Source organism: Acartia tonsa, chromosome 7, assembly GCF_053477335.1.
Source record: "Acartia tonsa isolate MP-2025a chromosome 7, ASM5347733v1, whole genome shotgun sequence".
Lineage (NCBI taxonomy): Eukaryota > Metazoa > Arthropoda > Copepoda > Calanoida > Acartiidae > Acartia > Acartia tonsa.
In genome coordinates, this window is record NC_137266.1 from 22,606,224 (window position 1) to 22,619,544 (window position 13,321).

General features: G+C 32.2%; 1 protein-coding gene across 1 annotated transcript in view; it reads right to left on the reverse strand.

The window, feature by feature from the left end:
* LOC145324455 (uncharacterized) overlaps window positions 1–13,321 on the reverse strand; it is an 84,217-nt gene that overhangs the window by 58,479 nt on the left and 12,417 nt on the right. The window contains exon 7 of the mRNA XM_080167042.1: window positions 5,199–5,244. Coding sequence (XP_080023168.1) covers window positions 5,199–5,244 — 46 coding nt within the window. The remainder of the gene's footprint in view (window positions 1–5,198; window positions 5,245–13,321) is intronic.

Here is a 13,321-nt window from a genome sequence, read left to right on the forward strand (position 1 = left end):
GTTCTACTTTGTATGATAGATGTATTATTTACAAATCGCAATCTTCCTGATTTATATATATGTGTGTAAGTATGACTCATAAACGATTTAAATACATATTACATACATATAAGGAATTGCCATGCTTGAGACGCTAGTGTGCCCCCAAAACTATCAAAACTTTATTACAGCTATTTTCCCTATTAGAGGCCTCTAGGAGCACTTTGGGAGGTGGGGATGACCTCTCACTTTAAATTCCATTTTTTTTAAGAAGATATTTTTTATAAGGGGGGAGGGGTGGGCTAAGTTTTTCTCTTGTTTTATTTTTCTTATAATGTAAGTTAAGCAACTATAGAACAATTAGATTTTTATTTCAAAAAGTCATTTGCATTGATATTACTAGCTAGGTTAGGATATATTATATAGCTTAAAATGAGCCCATAGAATAAGGAGCTCCACAGAAATTAAATCCCCTGATTAGGTTAGAACAAATGTCAGTGGCAGGGTTATTGTAGATCCATAACTGAAATACTATAAATCAATACTCTAAATGATAACCAAAAATATTTGTTATAAGAAAAGAAAATCTTTTAAGAAATAATAGGATAGATCCTAAACACAACGAAAATGCTAATTTATGTTGTGATAAGGATGACTTTTTTGTAGGAACGTCCTACTTAGGTCATGGCTTACTCTAGGGGAAATAATAAGTATTCTTAAAGACAATTTATAAACAAAACACCCAAAAATAATTTTTATTTTGTTAGAGTTTAAGATTCTATTAGATTTTTCTATGGTCGTTTTCTCCTGGGAGAGTTGTTGTACATACTTCCAAAATAGCTATAAACCTTCCTATGAGATGCTTTACTGTAAAGGAGAACCATATCAGTTCAGCGGTTGGCGAGATTCTTAATTACAGACAAACAGATATCCTGTTACAGTCACAGTCCTGATAAAGATATGTTTTTGCTTTCATTTTTTCCGATTTTCCTTCTCTTGCTATACTCTATGATGAAGAGGGGTGAGTGAGCGAATAAGAAGTGCCAAAAATAGTAGGGGGGGGGGGGGGGTGCGAGTTTACCAATCAGCTAAATAATGAAATTAAGCATTCGTAATGTAATGGTCGATGGTCAACAAAAATTATGCATCAATAGATGGATACTCCATTGTGTCTTAAATTAAGTTTTTGACAAGGTTAGTTCTCATCAAAACTTTTTAAAATGAAAAGAAAAAAAAATTCTATAAATATTTGAGTGATTATTTATAATAATAATTCTATCACCCCCTAAAAAATACATCCTTATTTAAAAGTAACTGGATGTCTGTTTGTACCGAAGGATTTTGCCAAACGCTGAACCAATATGGTTCTTATTTTCAGTGTAACTTTTCTATGACCTTGGAAGGTTTATAACTATGTTAGGGAAATAATCCCTAAAAAAAATGATTAGTTTATTATTAACCAGCTGCTTCGCCCCTAGCCTCTAGGGGCTTTTCCCCCAAGAGGTAATAAAAAAAATTAAGGCTAAAATCGTAAAGGACCAAGGAAATCTCTTTTAAAAAAAGTACCAAGGAAATCTTCTACAAAAAAAATACCCTGTGGATAATATTGATAATATTTGTTAGAGCAATCGCTCTGTACATAAGGGGGGGGGGATTTTTTTGTTTTTTGGGGGGTTGGGGGTGTCCTACCCCTCAAGAAAATAGCTTAAAACCACCACAGGACCGATAGATATATACCCTGAAGAGTAGAATCCAATCGGTTCAGTGGTTACCGAGATCTTAAGCTTCAGATGGACGGACGGACGGACAGACATCAAGCTACTTTGTATTATAGATTAATCTTTTTTTATTTTTGCCCCTTGCCCTATTCAAAATAGATTTCCAAAAACTAGTTTTACCCATTTGATAATTGTCATTCCTGTAGGTAGTTAAAAAATGCGTCAAAACACACACACACACACACACACACTTACAGACTGCTACACAACACAATTACAAAAACACATGCATTGATATTTGATCGTTAAAATGTAATGAAGCATTTTTAATAAATATGTGCTCACACATTTTTTTTATAAGCAAAGCCACTTAACATTAAAAATAGTCCGTCCTTAGTTATTCATCGTATCTTATTATAGACAGCTTTCCTTGGATAGTACAATGGCCCACAAAACTATGAGTTTTATTTTATCATTCATGAAAAATTAAATAAAATACGAAACCTTACATGATTTTTTATTATGGTTAAGAACCGGTTATAATCCAGCGGATATTAATCGGATTTAAAGCTATACATGAATATAATTTTAATAAAGTATTTTCTGTTGTATTTCTATGCCATGGAGTTAATATAATTTATAGCTTTTCAAGACTTTTGTGAAAATTCACCTCTAACTAAATGTAATAAGCATTCTAGGCTTTACAGCTTTTTAACATGGTCATCCTTTTTTTATTGCCAAATACATACTTACACATTTTTGTACACATGCTGAGTTTTTTTTATTAAATCAATAGTGTTTTATGCAAGTAAACAAAATGGTCTGCGTTTTTGCAAGCTTTATTTGAACAACTTTGGAAATAAATATAAATAAATACAAAAATTGAATGAGCATTTTTTAATGGTATTAAATAGTAATAATTTCATATGTTTTTCAAATTTTATAATTCCATATCATCATACAAATTTCAAAATATTTGCAACCTATCATTAGTAGAATTTATAAATAAGAAGTTTTTTATAAACATTAATTTCTCCATGTATATCACTATTCTAAGATTAATAGGCAAAATCCCATGAAATTGGTAAGGTAAAATACGAGTTAGAGTTTCTCAAGTCTTGAAGATTCCTTTATATCTTTTTCATGCTAAGTTCACCCTAGGGAGCTATCTAACGTCGGATAACCTATACAGATATGTTTTTGGTGTATAATTACATGGTCAAACATACTTCAGAAAACCACTCCTATGATTGCACAACCTTTGTCTGGAAGTCCTAACTGTGCGTGTAATGAGTTGCTCTTGATTTTGGTCAGGGCAATCCCCTACGTTTACTATTTATATCCATAAAGCAGCAAATGAAATACTTTTTTAACGCCTTTCGTTGAGTTTTAGGCCTATATCCGAACCTATCACCTTCTTAACAAGCCACAGGTTAGGGCTAAAAATTGTATAATATTTTTTGACAATATTTTGATTTTGAATAAAATGTAAATTCACTACTTTCATATAAAAAAATGAAAATAAATTAAAATAGTTTGTTTGATGTCCCATGCTGTGATATTTGTCTATCAATGTAAACAATTTGCTTTATAGCTTTAGATTTAGGGTGTAGGATTAGGAATAAGTAAATGGAGTATTAAAAAGTACCTCCCTCTTCTATTCGAAGTGGCATAATATACAGGGATCTAAAGGGATAAGACAATGGCCGATTAATTGATGTACATCCCCAATAGAGATACACAAAATTACCCCTTCTGTAGATTGAATTAGTCTTTGAAACGTTTGAACACTCAACTAAATTAACCAACCAATCAAAATCAACCACAGTCCCCAACAAATAGGAAAACGTTATTATAGAACTTTGGGGACTAGTGTTATAAATAGCCCATTGTCTCCTCTCTCTCTCTGCATATTATATAATTTGTTACAGAAATCATCGTCCAAGGTTTGAAATCGATAGGACAATTATAACATGCTTAAATTAACAAAAAGAGCTAACCATTACATAAGGACCGATGTATAGACCCACCCTAATAATAAAAAAAAGTTTCGCTTTTAATTTAACGTTTTTTTCTGTCTGCCTGTTAAGATATCGCAAACGACTGAATCGATTGAGCTCTTCATTTCAGGGAAGCTTTTCAGCTTTGTTTGTTTGCTTCTGGAGGCTAGGAGTGCAGTCACTAGTATACTGTTAAAATAGTGTTAAGAAACTATGACCTGTTAATAAGCCAATCCTCTTAACCCCATAATTTGTTTGCATTTTGTCTTTGAGTCGGCTGACTGGCTAGTGTTAAAAAAAAGTCGAAGGGGGCGAATAAACTTGATTTATTAGTTTGTTTTATTTCGGGTGCAATGTTTTCAATTAGAAAGGATAGGTCATTGGTGTGTGAAAATATGACTTTCATGGAATTATTTGAGTATTAGAATGAGTTTTTCTCGTTAATTTCAATCTTGAAATAAACTATAAATGCAAAATTCTAGATGCCACGGGCTTTTTTATTAAATCAGTTAGGCCTATAAGGGCTTTAATTTTCAGGGATATTTTCTTGACTATTGAATTGAAAAAGGTTAACTCTTAAAAAAATAATCATTTTTATATCTAATCATATAAAATAGTACAAATCTCTCACAAACATACTAGAATAAAAGAGAGAGAGGACCTTTGTTTTGATTATTGATAAAAAAATTGTAATTGAGAAAAACAATTCTTTGTACTATAATTTTCTTAATTAATTATTGATTATTGTTTTCTTTGCTCTTCTTATGAAATCTTTTGTGTATAGTCCGTTCGTTGCAATGCCTCTTTAGGGGCGTTTCGTTGAATTTTCACAATGGCCTTTCATAGGTTATTTTAGGGTAGGTTAGGTGATTGCCACGCAGGGTTAGAGCCCCCTGCAGGGGCTAGAAATAGGAGAAAAGATAATGTGAAAATACGAAGAAACGCCCCTTAAGAGGCGTTGCCACGAAAGGGACTATACCCAATCTTTTTCAATATTGATCGTAGAGTGTAGCTTCTCATATACAGATCCTAAAATACTAATTACTATTTGTGGGAGGTTACCACCACCCTCCCAAAAAGAAAACACTAAGGTCAAATATAACCCCTACTAAACAAGTAATTTTCTTTTGAAAATTAAATCTAAAGTAGGGGGGTCGATTTCCAACCCACCCCCTAGAGGTATCCCCTAGAGTAGATCATGAAATTTATGAAAATTTGCTTTGTTATGTAATATTTTCAGGCATTGTTGATTGTATACAAGCTGACATACTAGCAGTCACACATGCTATTAGTATTGATAAATTTTAATTACAAAATTTAGACAAAGCCTACTTTGTGTTAGAATAGTGTCAAAAATAATCCATGTGACGTAATAAAATGAGGGAGATGAGAGGAGAGTGGGAAAGAATATCACTAAAAAAGAGATGGATAATCACTTATTTTTATTACGTTCCATAGATCATTTTTGACACAATTTGGGCTTTGTCCAAAATTTACAAACCTTAAAATATTCTTCTGATTGAAGTGGGGTAAGAGATTTCTTAGATCTGAAAAATACAATTATATCTATTAAAAAAGTAGCAGAATATGTGTCTGTATATTTGTGTGTTGGTACCTAAGGATCTCGCTAACCACTGAACCGATATGGTTTTCCTGTACAGTAAATATTAACATAGGTCCAGGGAAGGTGTATAACTATTTTGGAGGAAAACATTATCCCCCAAACAATTTTTTAACTTAAGGGGCAAATCCGCTTGCATTTTGATAAATAAAAGAAAATACGTTCATACTAATTCATGAAGGTTATGGAAGATTCAATTCAATTATTCTTCGATAAATTACTAGATTTATTTGATAAGCTTGATGGTCTTACTTGCCCCGTCTTCTTATTAGGCGATCTAAATATCAACCTTTATCAGTCAGTAGTGTCGGGTAGTTCAGCTTCACAGTTTATGGATAATTTGATTATTTATGGGTACGTGAACGTAATTCTACGTTCAACTCGCATTCATAATTTTAGTCATAGCTTATTAGATCTTATCTGTTGCAAGAATTTTATACAAAATTTGACATTATCTATGGTGGTGCCTACTGACTACTCAGATCATTTCCTTAATGTAGCAGTCTTCTTTGAAGATAATTTTAAGAAACCAAAAAAAGATCAAAATTTTACCAAACGTTTACTTTCTGATGAAAATTATGAAAGTTTTTGCAATGCCTTAAATGACACTGATTGGTCGGTAGTCACCAACTTAGACAATGTTGATTTAGCCTTTGAAACCTTTTTAAGGAAGTTTATTTCATTGTATGATATGCATTGTCCTAAAGTTGTTGTTAGAAACAATAAAAACAAGGTTCCACAAGAACCCTTTATTAATTCACATCATTTAAAATGTAAGTCTTTCAAAAACACTTTATACAGAATTAAAGTAAACGATCCTTCTGATTTTAACAAGAGCAGGTACAATGCATATCGCAATGAATATTTTAGAATGATAAGGCGTGCAAAGAAAATTTATTATCAGAATCAAATTAAGGCTGCTGGGAAGGATGGGCGCAAACTTTGGGGAATTTTTAGAGAGGTTCTAGGGGTTAAAAAACACACTAAGGAAATGGAATACCTTGAAATCAATGACACTCGTATTACTGACAAACAAGAAATTGCTAATCAGTTTAATACTTTTTTTGGGAACCTTGGTGTTAATTTGACCCCTAGTATACCTACAACTAATAAAAATTTTCGTGAATTCCTCCCCCCCCCGCATAGAAGATAACATTTTTATCGGTCCACTATCACTGCAAAAAACTTTTGAATTGATCACCAGTATTAAGCCTAAGGGGAGCCAAGATTACTATGACATTAGCATGAAATTACTCTGCAGAACGGCGGGGCCAATTACGGCCCCGCTGCGGCACATCTACAACTTAAGCATCAGCAGCGGCGTCTTTCCTGATCTCATGAAGATCAGCAAGGTCGTCCTTGTTTACAAAAGAGGACCTATCTCATTGGTTGAAGCCTATCGTGGCGTCTCCTTGATAGCGTCGTTTTCTAAACCGTTGGAACGGTATATTTACAGTTCCATCTATGATTTTCTTGATGAAAAAAATTTTTTTAGTAGTCGTCAATTTGGCTTCCGCCGAGGGTTTAATACTGGTCACAATATTTTAAACTTAATGAATCTTGTAGCGAGGGCCTTCATTGATAATCAAGTATGCAGCATTGTATTACTTGATATCAAGAAGGCCTTCGACTTAGTGGATCGTGATATTTTATTGGCTAAGCTTGAACATTATGGAATCAGAGGCAATATTTTGAACTGGTTCCGTAGTTATTTTAGTGGTCGTAAGCAGAAAGTATACTTTGGAGGGGTGTACTCCTCCAGCTTGGTTGAGATTCTCATTGGCATCTTGCAGGGCAGCTGCCTCGGGGTGTTGATGTTCCTAGTGTTCATCAACGACCTCGAGAGCAGCTGCCGCGAGGCCATATTTAATCTCTTCTGTGACGACACGTTACTTTTCTTGCAAAGCAATACTTTTACAAATTTAATCAATAAAATAAATGAAGTTCTTCCCCAAGCTAATGACTGGTATGCAGCTAACAGGTTGATAATAAACTCCCTAAAAACAAAAATTATTTTATTTAAAACCCCAAGGCAAAATATTTCAGACAACGAAATGAACTTGATTAATGAATTTCCTGTGTTTATAAACACAAACAATCATAATGAAGATGTGGCAGATAAAATCATAAAGTTAGATAGGGTTGATGAAGATAGTGAGAATGACAATGATAGGTGGGCAAAGCACTTAGGTGTTAGATTAGATCCAAAATTGAAATTTAATCATCATTGGGGGGAGCTGCATAAGAGACTGCAGCGCGCAATTTTCTCCTTGCGTGTCATGAAACATATTTTGGATATGCAACATCTTAAGATGTTGTATTTTAGTTACATACATAGTATAATAGAGTATAGCATCATTGTTTTTACTGGTGTAACTGATAGCCAATGTAACATCATAAAAAGACTCCAAAAAAAGTGTGTAAGGATAATCACCAACAGCTCCAGTACTGCTAATAGCAGTCCACTTTTTAAACAACTTAGAATTTTACCTTTCAAGGAGCTTAGGGATTACCATATCATGCTTTTTATGCACAAATACTTGAATGGGCAACAGCCCGACATTTTTGATGGAACATGGCAGTATAGGCATCAGTTACACCAGTACAATACCCGTAACAGGGACGAGCTTAATGTAGATATTACAACAAAAAATTACATTTTTAAGTTACCTTTAATTCAATTCCCATTAATCTTTAATTCATTACCTGAAGAACTCAAATCAATCCAAGATTTCAAATTATTTAAAAAAAGAATATTCAACTACTTGTTGAACAGAATTGAGTAACTTTTGTTGTGATAAGCTATAACCTATTATAACCTATTATTTTATCACCATTTTTTTGACGCGCTTGGGGGGGATTGGGCGTTGATGTTAACTGTGTTGCCTCTGTATAAGACTTTATTAACTATTTTATTTTTTGCAGGAATAACGAGATTGGATACTTAGTATATTGAGGATGGGAGGAGGAAACATTGGTAAGTGGTTCTGTCCAGTTTGGCCCACTGTGCGAATCTTTTTTGGAAGGATAATTCTCTTATATATGAAAATTCACTTTTTTTTGTACTTTTTGCATTTTTTACCAACAAATTCACTCAGGGAAGATATCTTATGCTCTCTGAAGGACGGTATTTTACATGAAAATTCATTCTTTTACATTTTTAAAAATATCTTACTCCATTCAGAGAACAAATCATATGCTCACTGAGGGATAGGTTTCAAAGTGAAAATTCATTCTTCTCCTTTTTCTTTAGTTGAATCCATCCAGGAAAGATACTTGATGCGGGGCATGACGGGACGGAATTACGGCCAATGGTTACTAATCCACTCAAATGTCGATTTCGAGATTCTTGTGGTTAGATTGCCTAAAAATATTAAGCAATAATTTTAGTTTTTTTAGGTACCTAGGTACTTAAATTCCCTTCACAATTTTTAAGATTCTTAACGTTTCTTAGGTAATCTAATACACAATTAAACAATTAACTAATATTTGATGTACTTATCGGTCTTATGGCCTAATCATTTCATTTATTTAATTTATTCCATTTATTTGTTTTTTGTTTTCCTCGTGAAATCTCATTCCTCGATAAAGATTTTCTCCTCGATTAAGTTTTCTCCTCGATTAAGATTTTTTCCTCGATTAAGATTTTTTCCTCGATTAGAATTTTCTCCTCGATTAAGATTTTCTCCTCGATTAAGATTTTCTCCTCGATTAAGTTTTTCTTCTCGATTAAGATTTCTCCACGTTAATCTTTCATAATTCTTAATCCTTATTCCTCATGAAGTCTTAAGTCTTAAGTTCTTAAAGTTTTCATGCAGTTTTAATTTAGTTCCTTGAAATGAAACTTACTTCACCGAATAGTTCTCCTCAAGAAAATTTTCTCTGGAGGGGTTAGTTAATGGAACTATTTAACCGAAAAATAATAATATCATAATGGGACTCGTTCAAGCCGGTGATCGTTCTTTCTACTGAAAACTTTTGTTTATTGGTCTTAGGACCTTTAAATTGTATTAACCTATTTTTTAGCATGCATCTGGTGACGTTTCATGGCGGTAGGGGGATACCTGATGACGGCGGCGGACCGAGAAAGCTGGGGGTGTAGGGATTTCAATAAAGCACAACAGCGGATTATTATATTGATTGATAACAGTGTATAATCAAATCAAAAGTCGAAATAATTGGCCAGCAATAGCGCCCCAACACCAACAGGGGCGTGCTCCAGCCTTAGGGCTACGTTTCTGCACCTGGTTATTTTGACAGGGCAAAATCCGCTAATCTTTATCATTTTAATTCTATGCAATTGCTTTATTATTATTAAAAATGTAATAAAATATGAATAATGATAAATAGATGGGTAATAAATAATAAACCATCATGTTTTATATAATGTAATTGATATATGTATTTTATATCTTGCTATTTAATATTATTTTTGCCCTGATGGCGGAGAATTGTCCAAGATCAGTGGTTGTCGGATCTAGAGGTTAAATAAAATTTGATTTGATTTGATTTGATTTGAATGTTTAATCGAAGACAAATACAAGAATAGTTATTTATCATATTTTCGTAATATTGTGAATGCTAGAAAGGATATTAAAATTATTTCAACAATTTTGGTCATGTGATCAAAATTTGAATTTTCCTTCCACTGATGCCCCCTTTGGGGACGAAGTAGGTGGAAATTTAAATTTTTGTCACTTGACCTTAATATTGGTGAAATAATTTTGAATGACCTTTCTTGTATAAGCAATATTAATAAAATATGATACTTGGTTTTGTCTCACTCTTTATCTTTTTGTTAAATTCAAAAAAGTAAGTCTATCAAAAAATTTACATCATCTAAGGGTTAACAATGAATATCTCTGAGAGGAGTTTTTAAATAGCTTAAAATGAGAATAATACAATAGAATAAGACTATCAAATACACTTACTGTTGGAATAAATAACATATTAGATATTTATGTAAATGTACCTAATAAACTATTTATTTCTTATAGGTTATTCTGGCCAAGAAGATGGAATTGCTCGAGGCCTGGGCCCGACTTAAGAGCCTGGCCGTTGCACGACAGGAACGCCTCTTGGGTGCCCATGAAATCCAGCGGTTCAACCGCGACGCGGATGAAACAATCGCATGGATTGCGGAAAAAGATGCGGTTATCTCCATTGATGACTTTGGAAAAGATTTAGCCAGTGTACAAACTCTGCAGAGAAAGCACGAGGGTGTGGAGAGGGATTTAGCTGCGCTAGAGGTTTGTTTTTTTGTTCTTGTTTTCAGATGCTCATGTAACATTATTAAGTTTGACAATTCTTTGAAAACAAAATATTAATTCAAAAGAATCTTAAAAATGCTTAAATTTGACATAATGCAGTATTTTATTTTACTTAAATGATTAATACATAATAACTAAACCACATTTTAATCTTTATATCAAAGCAATAAAAACAATTGATAAGGTTTCACAATTATTATTCTGTTAAAAAATTAAAAATGTTCTTGAATGGTTGATAAATTATTATGATATCCTTAGAGGACATTGCACTAAAATAAATTATCCTTCAATTTTCATTTTGATACATTTAAGATTTTAAATTTCAATAATACAATAATTTCCAATTCTATTGCTTTAATATTATTAATCACAAAATTACAAGATGAAAATGTAAGGTTTCTCTATGATAATAGTTATTTATCATATTTTCGTAATATTGTGAATGCTAGAAAGGATATTAAAATAATTTCAACAATTTTGGTCATGTGATCAAAATTTGAATTTTCCTTCTACTATTGCCCCCTCTGGGGGCGAAGTAGGTGGAAATTTAAATTTTTGTCACTTGACCTTAATATTGGTGAAATAATTTTGAATGACCTTTCTTGTATAAGCAATATTAATAAAATATGATACTTGGTTTTGTCTCATTCTCTATCTTTTTCTTAAATTCAAAAAAGTCTATCAAAAAATTTACATCATCTAAGGGTGAACAATAAATATCTCTGTCTATTTTTCTCTATATTTCTTCCCCCTCCCCCCTCCCTCACTTTTCTGTCTATTTCCTTCTCTCTCTCCTCCTCTTTTGTACGTTCATTTATACAATAGAGATAACCTAGAGACAGCACAAGGGAATTTTGTTTTCATTATTTATCAGCTATAAATTGTTGAATATCTTGGGTTAAAGCTTTCCTTGGGTGAAATATTGGAAGAAAATATTTCTTCCATTATATAATGTGAAGCGTATGACACAACATATAATAAGTTAGTTATAAATAATTTAATTTCTTATAATAAAGTTAGCTTTCTAAAAATTATATCATTGCAAAATTTAGTTGCAAATAATGTTGCCTATAGGGCTGTATTTCATATACAACAAAAAGTGAACATAAAGGGTGTTTAAAAAAAACCAATCGCTTCACTCTTTTCAATATAAACCCTACAGTTTTAATCAAAAACTAACAAAAAATGACCCAAATCATGTCCAAGGAATGACAATGAGAAAGCACTATTGAATTTTGATGTCTACTCACCTCTTCTGAGCACTACAGCTCGAGTCCTAGCCCTTGTGTAGAATTTTTCCTTACATGGAGATTAAAAATCAACAAATCGTCTTAAGTACTTGAAATCTTGTAGATAGACCCCATAATGTTTAGAATTTTTTATGGAGCATGTAAAGACCTTTCTATAGACATCTTAACCAGGTTTCTAACTCAATCCTAGCCAATTTGGCATTAAAAAGACAGAACCATCAAACATTTAGACATGACGGGTCTCTACAGTTCTGGATGTGTGACAGATCTTTCTTTTTGATGTCCAAATGGCTAAGATTGTGTTAGAAACCTGATTAAGGTGTCTATAGAAAGATATTGACATGCCCCATCAAAAAATCTAAACATTATGGGGTCTATCTACAAGATTTTAAGTACCTAAGACGGTTTGTTCTTTTTTTTAAAGACAGAGCAGTCATGTCTCAATGTTTGATGGGTCTGTCTTTTGGATGCCAAATTGGCTAGGATTGGGTCAGAAATCTGATTAAGGCGTCTATAAAAAAGTCTATATAAGCCCCATTAAAAACTCTAAACATTATGGGGTCTATCTGCAAGATTTCAAGTACTTTAGACAGTTTATTCTTTTTAAAAAAAAGACAAAACTGTAAAGATTTGTAATAACACCCTTTAGGTTTCTTTTTAAGAAAAAAATGGGGTCAGATTGACCATCTATGTCTAATGTTTATACCCACATCAAATATTAAATTATAACAATGTACAGTAGAGTGGATCAATTTTGGACATTGAATTTGTAATCAACATCTACAGTTTACACGTAGTTAAAAAATTGATTTTGTCCTTGAGGGGAAATGGGGGGAAGGTGTTTCCATGCATTAAAAATTTTAGAAGTTTATTCTGGAGGTGCAACTTTTTTTCTTTCAAAGTATTGCTTTATGCATCTTTTTGAATTTGTCTTGTTGATTAATATAAGAATATCAAATTGGTTTTAAAAAATATTCATCCAAGCATGAAAAATCTTAAATTAAATGTAAAATCTCTTGGTTTTTAAATTTATTTATGGATTTTTCTTGCTAGGATCAATAGTTTTAAAAACAGATTTTTTATTCTTATTCTACTCTTCAAGACAAAATTGGGAAGGTGCATAAAGCTATACTTTGAAAGAAAAATAATTGCCCCTCCCCCAAAAAAAATAATAAAAAAATTCTCCCCACAAGTGTCTTTCTAAAAGTTTACATGCATCAGCGAGCCTCCCCATTATCAAAAATATTTACTTTTCATGTTTTGGTCTTTTACATGATGTTCAGACAGAAAGTGTATGTAGCACATTTAAAATTAGAAAATCATTGAAAATCAAGCCACTCTAATGTACAGCATTTATTTCTTCTATTACACAGTACAAAATTATTATTGTATTTAAATTTAACATATCATATTGGAAAAAATATTCTTGTATTTAAAATTTAAAGATCATGTTGGAATTTTTTTACAATTTTTTAAATTTTTT